The 18,797-nt window shown below is 40.3% G+C and overlaps 1 protein-coding gene across 2 annotated transcripts in view; it reads right to left on the bottom strand.

Annotated features, from left to right (window-relative positions):
• Window positions 1–18,797, bottom strand: part of Ufd4 (ubiquitin fusion-degradation 4-like) — a 309,902-nt gene that overhangs the window by 30,821 nt on the left and 260,284 nt on the right. For both annotated transcript variants that reach the window (XM_080285051.1, XM_080285052.1), the window contains 4 exons: window positions 17,538–17,652; window positions 16,984–17,174; window positions 14,682–14,834; window positions 13,338–13,542 (listed from right to left, as the gene is read on the bottom strand). In XM_080285051.1, the coding sequence (XP_080141177.1) occupies window positions 13,338–13,542; window positions 14,682–14,834; window positions 16,984–17,174; window positions 17,538–17,652 (664 nt within the window). The remainder of the gene's footprint in view (window positions 1–13,337; window positions 13,543–14,681; window positions 14,835–16,983; window positions 17,175–17,537; window positions 17,653–18,797) is intronic.

Here is an 18,797-nt window from a genome sequence, read left to right as displayed (position 1 = left end):
CTTATAGAAAGACAGGAAAAAAATTGTGTGTCTTGGGCATGTGGTCAGATTAGGTAAGGAAGCTCCCCAGTACTTCATCCCTATCTGTTTATTTTTATATTGGATACTTTCCTATATTCTTGTGTGTTTATTTCTGTAACCTATGTCAATATAAATACAGAAATAAATTATCTATGAGAATGACTAATATGCAAAATAAATTGTTAAGGAAGGGCTATTCAAAAGCCTCCTATGCTGATGAGAATACAGACCCTGGCCTGTATTTTCATCAGCTGGGCAAGCTCCCTAACCTTTGCTATGCAACTTATTTCATTTACTACCCCTTACTGTTCTCTTCTGTGTTATTTAAGTCCTTGCAATATCACCATAGTCTGCATACATAACATACAAAATAATATTAGACACAGACATCCCAAAATAAATTGCTTAGGAGGATGTGTTAGGAAGCTTCCTTAACAGACAAGTATACGAGCCCTTGATTCCACAGCGTACTACACTATTCAAATGGAAGACTTATAGTGCATACTGAAATAGTTATTACTCGCACTGTGAGGAGGCAACAATTTCAGCAAGACTTGGACCCTCTTCACATGGGATTAGGATGAGTGACTTTAGTGTTGAAATTGAATGCACTGCTGTGTGTTGAATCAAGTTTGCGGAGTTAAAGCAGTCTCACCAATGAAAAGTGTCATCCTAACCCAACCTAAGTAAACTCTGCTGTATCATGACAATAAGCAAAATATCAACATGTGGGTATCATTCCATCAAGGTGAATGATCTTTGGTTACATGGAAGGGGCAGACCTCATGTGGTATAGAATAAGAATGGAGCAGTAGGGTGATAGAGGAGGAGGAGGAAGAGTGTTTGAAAAAGGCTTATAAAGACAAAGAACTGCGGCCTAGAGGCAGCTCTGTCATGGTCATTTTATTGGGGAGATGGGGGTTGAGGGTGAGAGCAAAGCATCAAAGATGAAGGTAATGATGCTGATAATAGTGAGAGGGATGACAGTGATGACGATAATGATGACGATGATGATGATGATGATGATGATGACGATGATGATGAAGACTGTTTGTTTTCCACTGTGGTCTGAATGGTTGTGGCATGGTGCTTTAGAGTATATAAAGCAACAAAGTATTATACAGGCAGTTAGTATAAGTCAGGGATTTGTTCTAAAATATCACAACTTTTTCCCAGTCAACTGGTACTGTACTGAAAACAGGGGGAATTAACAAATAAGCTTTATAGGTACCAATGCAACTTTAAACGTAAAATTTTCTGTAATTCACTACGGACTTAAAAAAAAAATGGAGACAGTTGCATATTCGTTAAGCAGACAGAGATGGAGCTTTTTAAAGCTGTTTTTCTGAAAGTTACGGTGGGCCTACTAGTTATTTAAAAAAAAAAAAAAAAAAAAAAAAAAAAAAAAAAAAAAGGCAACTTATAATGAAGACTTCCTGAAAGTACTATGCTAACTGTTTTGACTGTCATTCCCCTTTTATTCCCTTGAAGATGCTGTGGCCCAAGGCTCCACTACCATAGACCGGCACACTCATGGTGGATGACCAGTCTTCACCACTTTAGGGTATTGCTTAACTGAAAAGCCTCCAGTCACCTCTTGAGGATCAAACCTTTGCATGCCTGTCAATCCAACTGAGGCATTCTAGTTACTTACCATACTGTTGTGAGAAATACTATTTTCAACAAAAACTCTTCCATATACTGAATACACTCCACTGCTTCCTATGCTGCCTCCATAATATTGCAAACTACTGTAAAAACTATGCAATTTTTTGTCATGAAAGTTTACATTATTTACAAACTTCCTATTAATGTTTGAAATATAGATAATATATTTTTTACTTTATTCTTAGTGCTACTGGATGATTTTATTCCATATAAAAAATGCCTCTTCAACTGATGGAAATTATTAAGGCTATCTAACCCCTCAAATATAAAAAGTCTGCATTCTGCTGAATAAAATTATCAGGTGATGGAAAGAATAAAATGAAAGACATCCCATAGCTGAAAGAATTACCAGTAGAGCTCCAGTGGTGCCTGTAAAGGTAATACTGTATGCCAATTTCCACAGATTTACAGTATCAGTTGTATGGAAACATTTGTGATGATTCTGAAAACATCCCTGACTTATTTATGAATAATGAGGACTGCATGTGTGAGTGAACTGCTGAAGTACAGCTAGTGGCATGCACGTTAGGAGTTAGGGTTGTATTTCTAGTTGTTTTGGAGACTCGTCATACTCTTTTTTATCAATTTATATTGCCCATTACATCTTTTCATCCTCTTCTATATTATTCAAACTGTCAATACTAAGTATATACTGTATACTGTAAATAACAAATAACAGGAATTTTTGAGGTAATAATGATAATTGCTAAGGAGGAGATGCTATGAAGTCTCCAATGCCACTTAGAATCAGAGCCTTATTTCAAACCTGCAGCCATATTTATAACTTCCTTAAGATCTTCAGCCAAAGGACATAATTTTATGGTATTCCTGACATCATCTAGTTACTTTAAGTTGCAAGAATTTTTTTTTTCTTTCTCTTTTTTTCAAGTAGGCGAGGTCAGGCATTTCCTTCAAAAACACCACCACTACAAGAGGACTACCCTTAACTGAATAAAATCATTTGAAGGCAGCATAAAAAATGACACATACATCTTCTGACTGAGAAGGCTAATTTGTGTAATGTGACTGTTTATCCAGTAAGCCCTTCGTCTCTGTGACTAATGTATAACAAGAAAGCATTGTGGAAACTGAATTAAACAAATGGTTCCAAAAGAACTATTGTTATAATGCAGAAGAGAAATATCCAAAAATATTTCTCCAAAACTTATTTTTGACCTCTTGAGATTTTTCCAAAGTAAGTACAATTACAGTATACGGTAGTTATAATGTGTAAAGTGCAGAAGTGCTGTAAGTTTAAAGACGTACTGATCATGAACAGACATAATGAAGTGATTAAGTGGAAAATAAGTGACAAATATTAAGTTGCATGGATGGACATAGACGGCAACTTAGGAGTTGGCATCATAAAGGCAAAGATCATCTGCCAAAGAGTAATCACTGATTTTTAGAGCTCAAGAAAAATTAAGTGTATTTTAAACTGAATTGCAGTGATCGTATTTAGGATAATTATGGCACACACTGACTCTGGTGGGTGCAATGTTTGTTTCTGTCATGGGCTATCCCCACCCAGCTCCATCCCAGCGACCAGCTGTTCAGAACACTCGATTTTATATTTCTGTTTACAAATCCTTCAACATTTTCACAAGAGAACATTATTGTTCGGAATGGTAACACACAGATGATACTGAGGGATATTATGGCACCTATTAATTCAGGATAATGCACTGTCTGTCTTCGTGGTGGGTAACTCCTGTCAGGGTAGTACCTGAGGAATATGTGCTATGTCACCACTCAGATGTCTTGATATTCTGAAATTATTTCTCCACATCAAATGCCGTATGAATAGCGTTTGTAACCACATAAAGGACTAATGGGGTATAAATCTAACTTGCCATGCAAAATGAAATCATATGCTGGACCTGAACATAAGAAGGGCGTACTGGACTGTTATCATCAACTTGTACAGCAACCAAATACTGTATTTCACAACCAAAAAACAATGAATAATAATGTCAATTACACAACAAAATGTTACTTCTAACAATATTTCACTGTTATGTATATGTTAACAAGGAAAATAGGTTAAAGAACCTCCTATGCCCAAAAAATTACATCTCTAGGATGTTTATATGTTCTAAAGCAACCACACTATTCATCATCATCATCATCTAATCCTATGTTGCCCCAAGAGGAGTGTGGGAGCCCGGAGCTAGGCAAATTGGTCCTGGCATTTAAGATGAGTGACCAGCCTCACTCATCCCTAAGTGGCATAACGTGAGCAATAAACCCCAACCATCCCTTGGATATAAACCAACACAGGCTCAATCCAACTGGAGCACCCCAATTACTCACTAAACCACCAGGCACCATAATTTGGTTATATAGTTACCATCCGGCATAGTAAATGGTTTCCTGGTGTATAGGAAACTATTTGGCTTGTCACTCAGTGTTGAGTCACCCGCAGACAGAAGGGAAGAGGAAACAAAGAAGTAAAGAAGGACTTAAGAGGAAGGAAGGAAAGAAGAAAGGAAGAGAGGAAAGGGCAGCCACCTGAGGGCAGCACTACACTGAGTGAGTGGATGGTGAGTGCCCACACCTACCACTAACTACCGAGCAAAATCTTGGAAAATGAGAGAGAAAATACAACAGTGTAACTGTCCAGTCCGCTTACTACTGAACCTCAAGTTGTCAGAGTCCAAATTTTCAGCAAGAAGGGATGGGATTGGGTGAACCTTAGTGAGATGGATGTGGAATTTATAAGTTGCCTTTTTTTTTTTTTTTTTTTAAAGTTAACCCACAAACCCAAGGGATGTATTTTTTGCTTTTTTATTTCAATCTCCTGATGATTATGTGCAAGTTAGGATATATTTTTCGAACTGAAGGGATTAACAAATCCCTACAATAAGAGGGTCTTTTCCTAAGTTGAATAAAATTGTCCAATTGCGATAAGAAGAAGCTAAAACGGACAGTACCTGGATGAAGACAGTTAAGTCCACAATAAATCACTGAAAAAATACCTAATTCCATTGCTTCCTACATACCTAATATGCCACTTTCACCCAAATCACACAAACAATTACTATCTATCTATCTATTGCCAGAAGCCTCAATCCCGTTTGGGGTGGCCACAAACAAATCGCCTCCAAGTCGCCCTGTCCCCCGCCATTTCACTGCCCTGCTCCCAACTCACACCCCCCTCTCTCATATACCTCTCCACCCCATCCCTCCATCTCATCCTCGGTCTCCCCCTCCCTCTTCCACCCTCCACCTCACTCACATACACTCTCTTCGTCAGTCTTTCACCCTCCATCCTCTCCACATGGCCAAACCACCTCAGTGTGTTCCTCACAACGCTCCCTATCACATCCACATCCACACCACAACGCTCCTTTATATCCTCATTCGTCAGCCTGTCTCTCCACGTGACTCCACAGGCTCCTCTTAAATAACTCATTTCCACTGCTCTCACTCTTGACTTGTGTCCTTCCAACAATGTCCAAGCTTCACTTCCGTATGTTAGAGTTGGTATCACAATACTGTCATGTAGTAACTTTTTTACTTCCATGCTCACTTCCCTGTTTCTTATCACTGCTTTCAAGGAACCAGCAACCTTTCTTCCCTGCTGTACCCTTTCAAGCACTTCACCCTCCAAACCTCCATCCTTACTCATCACACTACCCAAATACTTAAACGTACTCACATTTTCCAATTCCTCACCATCCAACCTCGCTGTACATTCACTGACTTCACCTCTCTCAAAGACCATCACTTTACTCTTCCCTACATTCACCTTTAGGTTTCGTTTCTTAAACACTCTCTCAAACTCATCCACCAAGCCTTGCAGCTCCCCTTCGTCTTCACTCAACAACACAGTATCATCTGCAAACAACAGTACAGGGAGTTTCCAAACACTATCCTCTCTCACCAGGGCCACTCCAACATCCACTACCCTACCTTGTACCTCTTTTATTACCCCATCCATGTACAGATTGAACAACCATGGAGACATGACACATCCCTGTTTCAAACCAACTTTCAAAGAGAAAAATTACTAAGAGAAAAAATACTGTGATATTTTGGAACCTATCTATCTACAGCCTTAATACTGTAAGGGGCAGCCGCAAACAAATCGCCTACATGTCGCCCTGTCCCCTGCCATTTCACTGCCCTCCCCTCAGCTCACATCCCTCTCTCTCATATACCTCTCCCATCCCAAGTGAAATTACAACAAAGACTGCCTTGTGCTTTGAGAGTGTGACCTGGCTGAGTAGTGTAATAACCAAGCATGCTGTGTGCCCCAGACCAGCGTTAGTAACATGCACATCTGGACCAAACAGAACAGTCAGTGCTGGGATACCAGGCCATATGTTAGGTGGCATAAGAGAAATCATATCACCTATTCTTTTATGGCCTATTTTATTCTCTTGTATGCTATATTAACTGTTTTACCCTTTCAGTCCAATGAAGTACTATTATATTTTATTCCTGCTATCTCCAGATAATTTTATTAAGTTTCGGGAAGACCTTTCAACCTGTAGGACTTTGATGCAGCCTTAATTAACACTTCCATTACCAGAGACTTATCCTAAAATGAATATAATCATCTGGTGGTCACAAGAATAATATATGTTATCAGAATGAAGGTTAATATCAACACAGTATGCATCAGTAACACATAAAGGGACTCTGAAATTAGTGTGCAAAATAAATAGCAGAGGGGGAAAGTGCTATGAAATCTCAAAAGCCACTTAGGTTATGACCTATTCTCAATGGGTTGGGAGGCTCATCATCACTTTTACCTTTGCAATTATTATCATCTTTGCGTATGGTGTTCATATTTTTAAAATATTTGTGGGACCCCCTCATAACTACTTCCTGAAGCTGCCGTTCACAAGCAGTGGAGTCTGCTGAATAACCATAGGTTGTGGCAAAGATTATGTTTTTCCCTTAAGCACTATTTGTACTGTGTCAAATTCATATTCAATGTTTTTCTGTAAAGAAAATGTAAATCAAGAAATTACCACTCTGGGATTTCTGAACATAAGGGGGAAACATCTGATTTAATAAAACACCACATTGATGTGTCTGATCCTATGGATTTATCTTTCCATAGCCAGACCCCTTTATCCTGGAGGGGATGCCCACAAATTAATCACCTCCACGTTGCCCTATTCTCTGCCATTCATCTGTCCTCCCTCCATCTCACACCACCCTCCTTCATCTACTTCTCCACCCTGGCTGATCCCAAGAGTGTTAATATTGACAAAGTTTCCATCAGTAACATCCACCAGTCTGTATCTGTCATCCAATCCTTTAACTGCACCATAAGAAGATGCAAACCTTGATGAGCCACAACTGGTTGGACATCAATAGGTGTGCAATCAGTGATACACAACACAATTTTAACATGCCAAAATAGACAAACTAGACAGCTATGGAGAAGGTGTTGGGAAGCCTCCTAACCCCACCACAATACAACTCTTTGGCTCCCTTAGTCTCACCATGACCCTGCTCTTTATGTTCTCAGCAGCTTAGCAAGTTTTTTAGCAGCCTTCCTTACCAGCTTACTTCTTACCACAAAAAAATATTGTATTATCTAGTGTCATTAATTCAACCTATGTTGATATTAGCGATGTTAATATACGACGGGAGGGGGGAGGTGAGCTGGAGAAAGGGCAGCCTGATGGCAGAGGTCAGGGTGACATGGAGGCAATCTGTTTGTATCCAACCTATCCAGGATTATGGCAAATGGCTATAGACATAAGAGGCAGAATGCAGTGTTCTCTTGTCAGTAGATATCAATCTATGTTAATATTAAGTGCAATAACAACATACAAGATAACCGTAAGTAGCAATATGCAAAATAAATAACTAAGCGAGGCGTGTTAGAAAGTGCAGTAACCTGATGAGAGTATGAGCCCCTGACACTGCAGCCCACCAAGTCCCTTCATAACAATGATGCATTATCTGTTTTATTAATGCTACCACCAGGCCATTTTACACACATTTGTGAAGGCATTAACTCCTTCACTATGATGACGCCTTATTTAATTTATTCTTGCTAACACCAGTCAGTTTTACACAGCCTATTGAGAGAATCAGATACATTATTCATTAACCCCTTCAAGTAGGCAATAGATGGGTGACTACCACTGAAGTTGGAAGGTACTACATTAAGAGTGAAATGTGACTATAGGCCTGGTATTTAGTCACACAATCATCACTCTCAGGCAAGAAACTGTCTGCCAGAAATACACAGAGTCAAAAGCCAAGCTGAGACTCTCACACCGTCACAAATATTATTACACAACTTTGATTTCCTTTTCCCATCAGTTTCTAGCAATTGTTGGGAAGTAATTAGCTGGCTCTGGTATCTAGTTTAGCTTCCGGTTCAATGAAAACTTCAGGTATATCATGACCAACCACAATACAGGGACTGCTTTAAGAGGAAGCATGGTATTATTTGACTGACAAATTTACTGAGAGATGACTACTCCACTGCAAGGGTAATTTATTCAGGACTAGAAATGATCAATTCCACCATGACAATTATACCTTCCTGTATTTTATTTCTGTTGCTGCCTCTTGCTTTTATTTAGCCTCCTAAAGGTATCAGATATAGCCTCAAATTACCCCTTCATTTGATGGCCTTTTGAATTATTATTCTTTCTGCCTCATTTTATTCAGCTTCATGAAGGTGTAAGGAATAGATTCCATTAACCCCTTCTCTATTAATATGTCTTCTATATTCTTGTTACCACAAAACACTCTTCTTCAAGTGAGACTTCCCTCATGGAATGGATTAACTACCTAACTTGAATTACGTACACTGTATTTATATTCTATAATTGATAACACCATTTTTTTTTTTTTTTTTCTTGGAAGAAACTTTTCAGGATACAAAAGTTAGATACAGCCTTCACCGGGAGAGACTTCTGAACTGGATGAGTTAGATAAAGCCTTCACTATCCCCATCACAGCAAGAGATCAACCTCAATTTGAGTATCATCATCGTGTGGTAGTGATAATAAAATATACACTGTCACCAGATTGAGGGGGTTAACTTGTCCAATGACAATATTTTCATTGTTATCAGGCCACCACCAAATAATTTGATTCAACTTAATGGTGATTTCATTGTGCACAGGTTACTGAAGGATATTTTTAATTCCTCCAGATCAAAGTCTCTCCCAAGCTGAATACAACCACCTGATATCATATCATACTGGATTATTTATAAAGGCTCAAACATGCTTGAATGTGTCAGCCTTGGTCGCCTAGTGGTATCTCTCCACGCTGCTCGATCTCTAGCAGCCTCCCTACTCAGTCCCTTATCCTTGAGGTCAAACTCTATGACCTCGTCCCAAGTCTTTTTTGGTCTGCCTCTTGCAACAAAATCTAAAAGACGTCACAATACTGATGGGAGTTAACAAAGGTACTATTGCACCACAGCTGAGGATCCCACTATGGAAGGGAACCAATAGCTGTGTGTGTGACAGCAACATTCAGGTGCCACTGGAGGCTTCAAAGTACGTATTACTTGGATTTATTTTCCTTATTACACCTTAGCATTCTAGAGCATGCTGTTTATACCATCTTAATACCGACACAGTTTGCATCAATAACATACAAGAGATATACTGAGGTGCAACGTACACAATGCATCACTAAGAATGAGGTGCTATGGAGTCTTCAAAGCTGCTTAGAATACTGCACAACCATGAGAACCCTACTTCTCAACCACACACTCAAGGTTGTATTTTATGCAACTTTTGAGAATTCATTACACTTCTACATTGTTGATTTATACTGCACATTACACTTCAATATCCTCTCGTGGTGGCCCACGTCTCATCTGGATGTGATCCTGGTGAACACCTATAAGTTACCGTTCTCCTGCAAGTCAACATCCTTCTTTTGGGAGTCAGCAAGAGAGTTGAAGGACCTATCTACTGTATAACCATACAGCAGAGATGCCCAGTTTTATCAGTGCAACCACATGACAGCATTCCTCTCTCAAACCAATATTCAACCTAATGTTACTGATGCAAGTAATGTCATGTTAAGAACAGTATAATATTCAAGAAACTGATAAGGCATAATATGCAAAATAAACTGCTAAGGAAGAGGTCCAATGAAGCCTCTTATGCCTTTTAAAATATGGGCTTCGCTACACCCTCAGCCTGTGGACCAGTATGATATAGTGTTGCGCTGATGGTCAGTTTATATCCTAGTACACACAGTCCTCATCATAAGTCACGCATGTGCTCCTAAATATCATTACTTTTTCCACACAATTTGCGCTGTAAACTGGGAAAAACTGACCAAAAAGTTTTATGTGTAGCAATGGAATTTTAGTTGGCTTTTTATTATTTATTTATTTATTTTCTTAATAAATGCACTGCTGACTGACTTACTAGCAAAAAATATAATCAAAAGAGATGACTTATGATGGGGAATTTACTGTACTGAACTTAGCAGTAACTATGATACTGAGCTGACTGTGATTTAAGCCAATGAGTACAATGTCCCTTCAGCTTATTCTTCCCAACACACCACTGTCCCCTAACGTACAATGACACTATTATTTTTATCTTATTTGTGCTTCCACGAAGAGGACACCCCAAAAGTTAAGGAAGACCTCTTGTAGTCAAGGAATTAACCCCTTCATCCCAAAAATATTTTCTTGGCAGAATAAAATCATCTGACAAGACCCACAATAAAACACTATGGACATCCTAGTTCTAAAGAGATTAATGGAGATTGTTTCTAACTCCTCCATCCCAAGGGCTTTCTCATAAGCTGAATAAAATACCTGGTGTCAGCCAGAATAAAATGCCAGTATTGTATTAAGTACATTGTAGTGCTGAAGGGGTTAATTACCTCAATGCAATGAATTTTATACCGGCATCAAGTCAAGTGAGACTATAACCTCATACCCAACTTGGCACGGAGCTAAGATTACACCTGAAGCTGTGTTGCATGTGGAGAACCTTGTACCTTTGAGGCCCCGAGTTTTCCACCCGAGTTAACCAAAACCGAGGCAAGAGGATGCCACCCACACCATACCAGACGTCACGAAGCTCAGCGCTAAACGGCTGCTGCATGCACTCACCACCTTCATAATTAATAGTGAGGCAATTGGCAAGGTCAATGAATAGTTAAACTTTGAATGATGAAAAAGTACGTTGTTGAGGACTGGGGAGTACAGGCATATAATCTTTTACTATTGTTGTTTAATTTTCTAGGCAATGACAGAACCAAAAACTGAAACCCTGAAACAGTTATCCACTTCGATCAAAGAAGAATAACAGAAAGCCAAAATGAAGATGCCTGGTGATATACCAATACTTTATAAAATTTAAACATCACCTTCATCACCATCAACATGGCCTTTTTTCCACCAGCAGCAAACAGTCAAGCTCCTCTGCATCAAATTTTGTATATAGGCTATCTGAGCATATATCATCAACGAATCTTGCCAACGCCCCCACACAGCCTACAATGCATGCAACGTCACGGTCTCAGCATGTAACTTAGCGTAGTATTCTCATTAGCTTAGGATTTCCAGTGCCACTTCCTTAATGATCTACTCTATATTGTACATTACAGCTTATGTTCCTCTTATGTGTTATTATCTTTTTTATATTAATACACATCACATAAATCACATACGAGAATAGCTTATATTTTTCTTACGTGTTATTTTCTTTTTTTTAATCAATATAGATCAAACAAATTATACCCGAGAATATATTAACTGATGCAGAAATAAAACTGGTAGGAATAATTACAGGGAAGCTTCCTTTACTGATGAGAATACAGTGTCTTAAAACTAAATATGGATTAATAGTAGCAAACCATTAACCAGATAAAAGCACAGACCAACCTGCTGTGTCATTTAGTCTTCACTTCATAATAAATGGCTCCATCAGGTGATAGCCACATAATGGTAAGGTAATTTCTTTCTATAATAATGATAACAACAGATATTCCCATTTTATCTTTGGAAAGCATAGGGCGCTGGTTGGGTACCATAGTCTAGAGATTAATCGTTATTCCATCATCATCATCCTGACTTCTTTTTCGCACCTACGGATGAGGTGAGGTAGGATCCAGAGAGCCAGGAAAAAGAAAGCATGATAGAGATAGAACAATGAGCATGCTGTTATACTCAAAGTGCTTGATCACTATACTTCAGTGATTGTCAGGAACAGTGACGACAGATTCTGCAACTACATTACATTTATAAAAAGGACTCTTGAATACGGTGGAATTTATTTGATCCTATGTATGTTCTTACGACGATAAATTGTTACAATGACACAGCAAGCAAGTCTTATATTGTTACCCCAAATAAAACCTCAGCCAAACCTCACCGAGTCAGTAGGGCCACAAGGGGGTTAAATACTGAGAGGAAGTGATGCATAAACACACCATGGCATTACTGGTGATATTTGTTTACTCCCTATTGCAAGGCCAATAGGGAGATGTGTCGAGACGGTTTAGGGTGACTGTAGGTCGTTTCTAGCCAAATACCACACTCTGAGGCTCACTGTCATTATACTCAGTTCACTCTTACTTGGTTCAGTGGAATTAACCCTCAAAAAGTTCAAGATGCATCTGACTTGTGAAACTCAGAGCACCAAAGGATGGTTTGATGAGAATTAATGAGCCAATAAAAATGAAGACGATATTGGGTTCTCTTTTTGAATCCTAAAACAAATATGAAATAATAACGGTTACACTGACTATATGCACAAGGTTACGTAGGTGTAGGCATGGCCACGCCACCAAATTTGAGTGAACAGAGTATAGTTTTATGGTAAATCACTGTTCATACCTGACATGGAACCTCAACTTGTGGTATCTGGTAGCTACCAGAAGAACCACTAACTCCCAGAAGTGAGGACTTGGTATTGCAGCTACTATTCATTACAAGAACAGTAATGAACATCCAGCTGCAATATCCTATACCACCACAGACAAAAAGCTCTCCAAAGAAAGAAAGAAAAAAAAGAGGTTTAGCCTGTGAGATGTTTTGTCTGCAGTGGAGTGGTCAGTTCTGGGATGGTGGTGGAGTAGAGTGTGGTGGAGCTGACCTGGGAGGTGGAAGTGTGAGGAGAGAGCCAGGCGGACCAAACTGGACATGGAGTGGGTGGAGGGCGAAAACACAGGGTGGGCCAGGCTTGGTGGGGGCCCTCCTATGAGCTGGCCTAAGCCTGTGCGCACGTTACTGACATTAGTGGGCACGTTAGGTGCGTGTGGGGCCATGCCGACACTACCACACACCCCGGTGGTGGGGGGCACTGTGGTCGAGCCTCCACGTCTCCTGGCGACCTGGGCAAAGGTCTCCAGTAGACTGTGTGTCAAGGGTTCTGAGTCGGCACTTGTTAGGTTGGGTACGCTAACACTCATGGGCTGTGAGGACATGGCAGAGCGGCCTGTACAGTCCCTTTTTCCCTCCCCCGCCACCACACCCCCACACCGCTTCCTGCTGCCGCTAGTGTGGCTGCCGCTCACACTGCCGCTCATCCCTATACTGCTTATATCCCCGAACTTTTCTTCATTCACGGTCACAGATGGACAATTGCCAACTTGTGCGGCCACAGACCCGGGCTTGGGTTCCGGGGCCGGGGGCAGACCGACCTCAATGACGGTCAGCGCATCACCCATGTCACCCGTACCCGATTTTATGTCAGAGGTATTGAGCACAGACTCCAGGGAGGACATGGCATCCGAGAAGTCAGAGGTCAGGTCCCGCTCGGTCAGGCTCAGGGACTGTACTAGGGACGCCAACTCCGAACCCTTCTCCCGCCCGCTGCCCTCAACACTGAGCAGCGCCTCAGCACTCGCTACACTCAGCACGTTCTCCGCTACTGTCTCTGCAGCCTGTGAAATACAATACATTACAGTGTACTCTGATGAATGTGGTAAAAAAGTATCCTATATTCGTACTGTATCATCATCATCATAATGCTATTTCCCTTTAATAAACTAGGAGGGTCGTGGCAAAAACCAAAAGTACAATACTGAATTATCATAATCATCAACCTAATTCTGTTTTCCACTAATAAACTGGAGTTATTGGACTGATATACATGGTGCTTTGGACAGTATGTCAAATGTGCCAAATACAAATTGCAAAATCAACAAGATTTTAATTTTTATTTCAAGTATTGGCATTATTTCCCTCTTCTGTCTTTCTGTCCTTCATTCTTTCCACTTCCTTCAGCCTGTGGGTGACTCTACACTGAGTGACAAGCCAAATGGTTTCCTGTGCACCAGGAAACCATTTACTACGCTGGGTGGTAACCATATAACCAAATTTTGGCACCTGGTGGATTAGTGGGTAATTACTGGGCTCCAATCGGATTGAGCCGGTGAAGGTTTATATCCAAGGAGTGGTTGGGGCTGATTGCTCATGTAATGCCACTCAGGGATGAGTGAGGCTGGTCACTCTCATCTTCAATGTCGGGACCAACTGCCTACCCCCGGGCTCCTACACTCCTCATGGGGCAATGTAGGCTTGGATGATGGATGGATGGATTGGCATTATCATCATCATCATCACTCATTCCCAACATCATTTTCGGCATCATTACACCCTGTATTTTTAAAGTAGGTGGTGGTGACTATCATCCATTCACTTGATGTAGTGCAGCTTACTTCTTCCTTCACCTTTAGCTTTCTTTTTCTGTGTCTGCCCTCCTCTCTTCCTACGTCTCCCATCTTTCCTGTCACTTTTTATTCCTCTTCTTTCATTTTTGGATGGTCTTACCCTGAGTGGTAAGCCTTGTGGTTTCCTGGCTTATAGGAAACCATTTTGGTAACCATATAACAACCCATATATGTTCCCTACGTGCCAACAAGTGGGTTGGTGGAGGGTTAGTGCCCTGCCCCATAACACAACCAACTCAAAGACAAACGGCCACCCCTTGCAGGATTATGATGTCTGGTTATAGATAGAAGATGGACAGATTTTAAAAGCTTGGGAGAAAGAACACAAGAGCTCTGAATGTTTGTCTCACCTTAGCAGTAAGATTGTCATCAGAAGCAGCCTGGTCTGACGCAGCCACTGAGTGTTTGTGGGTGTCAGTGGTGGCTTGGGGTAGAGATGGGGTGGAGCTACACTTACGACTTGTCAATACACTCGTACCTTGGGTCACCTCAGTGCTTACGACCTGTACATATCAAGGCATTGAGGTTACAAACAGTGTTGTATTCTTGTTGGCAATGGAGGCTTCCCAGCACTTCTTCCTTAGTCATTTATTTTTATTGTTAAGCCTTAATTATCTCACTATATATTTCAACCACTGACAAAGTTAGCACCATTAATATACCAAAGTATGATGACAAGCACTTTGGAAAATGAACATCTATGGAAAAGGAGACACTGAGGAGCTTGTGTTATATCTCCAAAGCCAACAAGATAAATCCCATAATCATCCTCTACACTGTATATATATATATAAAAAAAAAAAAAAAAAAAAAAAAAAAAAAAAAAAAAAGGCCAATCTCATTTAATCTCCATCAAGGTGTAAGGATGTGAGGCTAGGCTAATGAAGTTCAGCAAAGAGAAAGACTGGTGACCTGCCTACTCCACCTGGTGGCATTACAAGATAAAAAAACTTTTAGGGAACTGAATCATCCTGTACACACACACACATCTTCACAAATTATGGTACACAGATAAAAACAACCTTGACACTTATACACAAACACTAAAAGAGTAACATATGATACCCTTAGATGCAATACCCCAGCTTAATGATGCGGGTAGACATACCACCATACCCCACCTAACAATGGCCAAACCCCAGTTTAACAATGGGTTTTGCTTTTTTTTTTTACCGATTTTGATGATATTTGAGACTAAAATTGTGTGTTTAGGTTGATTTATAAACAGTTTTTTTGAATCAGATTAATGTGTTTTAGCCATAGTTGGGGCGAACATTGTCATTTTGTGGTACAGTTTACTGTTTGATTTTTTCCAGACATATTTGATGATTTTCAGATTTTGTTTGTTGGTTTTAGTGAGTTATTTACAGGTGTTAGGCTTAGGTTAGCTTCTATTACAGCTGTTAGGCCATTAAGACTGGCTTTAAACTTGTTTTTGGGCTCGTTGGGTGGGTTTTGGACTTGGTTGGGGGGGAAACCCAAGGCTGAAAAAATAATCCCATTACTTTACATGTTAAAACTACCCCGATAAACGATACCCTGCCTAACGATGGGTTTTTACCAAACCAATTGCATCATTAAACCAGGGTATACCTGTATATCCATGTGCACACACACAAACTCACACATACAGGTACAAACTGATACTTACACAGAGCTTCAGGAATAAGCAGCAACATAGTATAAGTAAAAATGCTTTGTATCAAAACACTACTATGAAAGAAAGAACTACATGTAAGAGTGAAATGTGGTGTTGTGGATGGAGTAAGAATAAGCTTCCTTCTGCTGAATGAAAAATAAACCGGAATGCCATTAAATAAAAAAAAAAATAAAGATAACAGTCCAGATATTTTAGCAAGAAAGCATAACAGTAGGAAAACTTTCAACAGAGTTCAGTGCTATGGACCAAATATTCATTCACTCCTTTGTTCAGCCTTCAAAATTAACCCCTAAAGGTCGGTCCCTGTTCTGGAACGTGTCATGGGGACGTCGGTCCCCGTTCCAGAACATTTAGACACTCTCTGGTTCTCAGCCACTGCTCAACAATAAATAATCATAGGACATTGCAACACCATTCATTTTCAACCAGAGCAGTTGTACTTTGCTGGATGTACAGATTTTTATAATATGTTTAATAGTTTTCACAGGAGCGATTTTTGAAAAATCACCTAGTTTTCGCAAAAAATGCCTGCTCCTGACCGTCGATTTTATAAACAAAGACCAACCCCAAGGGGTTAAAGAACTGACTGACCAAGCAAGCATACTCTATTCACTGTTACTTGGCTAAAACAGCCATTTCTCCAACTCTGACGCTGAGCTGTAACAGACTTAACACAGGAATAGGGTTCTAGTCATGAAGTAGTGTTATGGAAAAGATGTACAGTCTTATTTTGTCACTGAGCTATGGGAAAGAAGCTGAAAAAAGAACTGAAATCTCTTACAAGCTAAGGCTGACAAACTATAAGAGGATATTATGTTCAATGTCTAACCTTGTCATGAACAAGTGTTATGGAAAGCACGTACATTCACCATTTTGACTAAGCTATGAGAAATTAGCTGAGATAGAGAGAGAGAGAGAGAGAGAGAGAGAGAGAAAATCTTTATCAAATTAAGGTAGACAAACTATTGGTGGATACACGTTCACTGCCTAACCTTAGTAGACTTGACAGCAGTGGTGATGGTGGTGACTGCAGTGGCCGTGGTGGTGGTGGAGGTGGAGGGTGTGGGTGTCACCTGTGGGGCGTCGGGGTCATAGCCAGGTGCCAGTTTGAGGTCATACTTGCCCTCCGCACCCATACGATAGCTGTTGGACGCTCCGTGGTCCCATGTTACATCAATCCAACCTGACCACAAGAATGACAAGTTAAATCTCTCAGGAAGAAGTCAAGTTTAAACCTCTCGGAATGACATTAAATTAAATCTATTGGAATGATGTTATGTAAAACTCTCAGAATGGCATTATGTAAAATCTCTCGGAATGACCTTAATTAAAGTCTATCTAAAATAAATCCTTCAATCACTCTATTACCTATCAAAAAGTACGTCAATCATCTACCTAGCAATCACTTTACTTACCATTTTGCCTAAACATAAAGAAATGCTGTAAAAAATATGGACTATTATAGTGAATGAGTTAATGAAAACAATGATTGGTGGTGGCCTAATGAAAAATAATCGTCACTAGAGTGGATGATTAAAGTACGTACCATTGTGCAGTTCTCCTGTAATCGTGCCCTCGCTAGGTGGGTTGCCGTCTTGGTCACGCCACTTCCAGTCCAGTCCTCGCACTACTCTTGCACCCACCACCATGTTCTTCACCATCTGCCAATGGAGGCATTATGTAAGAAACATCATCATTATTATTCTTATTTTCCTCCTCTCCCTCCTCCTTGCTGTTGTTGTTATCATCATCATCATCAACCATATCATCATTCATTTTTCCCAAATAAGGATGGGTAAGGTAAGATCCAGAAAGCAAAGAGAGGCAGAGTACTGAAGAGAAAGAACTATCACCAGCATGTTTGGTGATATGGCTTAACATTCCTTCACACACCATTAAAACCCTTGGAATCGTAGCTCCACCCCACAATTTTCTTTATTTACTGCCTGAATAAGTGTCTAAGAAATTTTTGAATTCATAGTACAGTATATACAGTCAGAGACAAAAGTTTGCCTAATACAGTAATCCATCTTTCACTCTCATCTTAAATGTCGGGACCAACTGCCTAGCCCCGGGCTCCTATGCTCCTCATGGGGCAATGTAGGATTGGATGATGGATGGATGGACGAGTAATCCCTCTATTATCCGACATAACAGCCAAAGGCACGTCCAAGTAGCAGTGGACTTCTCCTCCGGCCCCCATTCACACATAACCTAACTCTGAAAACCAGTGTAAAAGGCTATTACAGTACATCATACAACACTTGTTCCTGTTGTTTAACACTACTCTATCTGTACAAGCAGCCCTAAAAATGCAGCAGGCACACAAAACATAATGGTAAAATGGAAAAAATCATGGTTAAATAGAATAAAATTATGTTACAGTACAGTAAGCCAGAATAACATCAACGTCAATGCTCACGAGTCAACCATCCTGCATCAATCTTACCCAGAATCTCCTGCTTCTAAAGAGTCAGCACTAACCTCATCCTTTTCCCTGGTGAAGGGGCCATCATCACACACCATATGATGAGGCATGCAAGGAATAGCAAGGCCAGAAGCAGGTGGGGAACAACCTAAAAACCACCATAATAACTGTTTACATCACCGCACGGGAACTGAAGCGAGCAGGAGTGGGGGGATCTGGCGGACATAGGGTAAACTCACCAGCCCAACATGGTGGCACCACCAGGCTGTTCTCACCCGTCTGGACGGAAATTTTTCGTGTGACTATATTCGAAATGGGGTCAAAATTTGGTCCAGATAGTGGTAAATAATGTGCAAATAATGGTTTGGAATAGCCAGG

This window comes from Coenobita brevimanus, chromosome 104 (genome assembly GCF_032717465.1).
Source record: "Coenobita brevimanus isolate Jiangsu-jjx chromosome 104, ASM3271746v2, whole genome shotgun sequence".
NCBI lineage: Eukaryota > Metazoa > Arthropoda > Malacostraca > Decapoda > Coenobitidae > Coenobita > Coenobita brevimanus.
The sequence above is the reverse complement of the archived record's forward strand: the minus strand, read 5'-3'. Positions and strand labels throughout refer to the sequence as shown.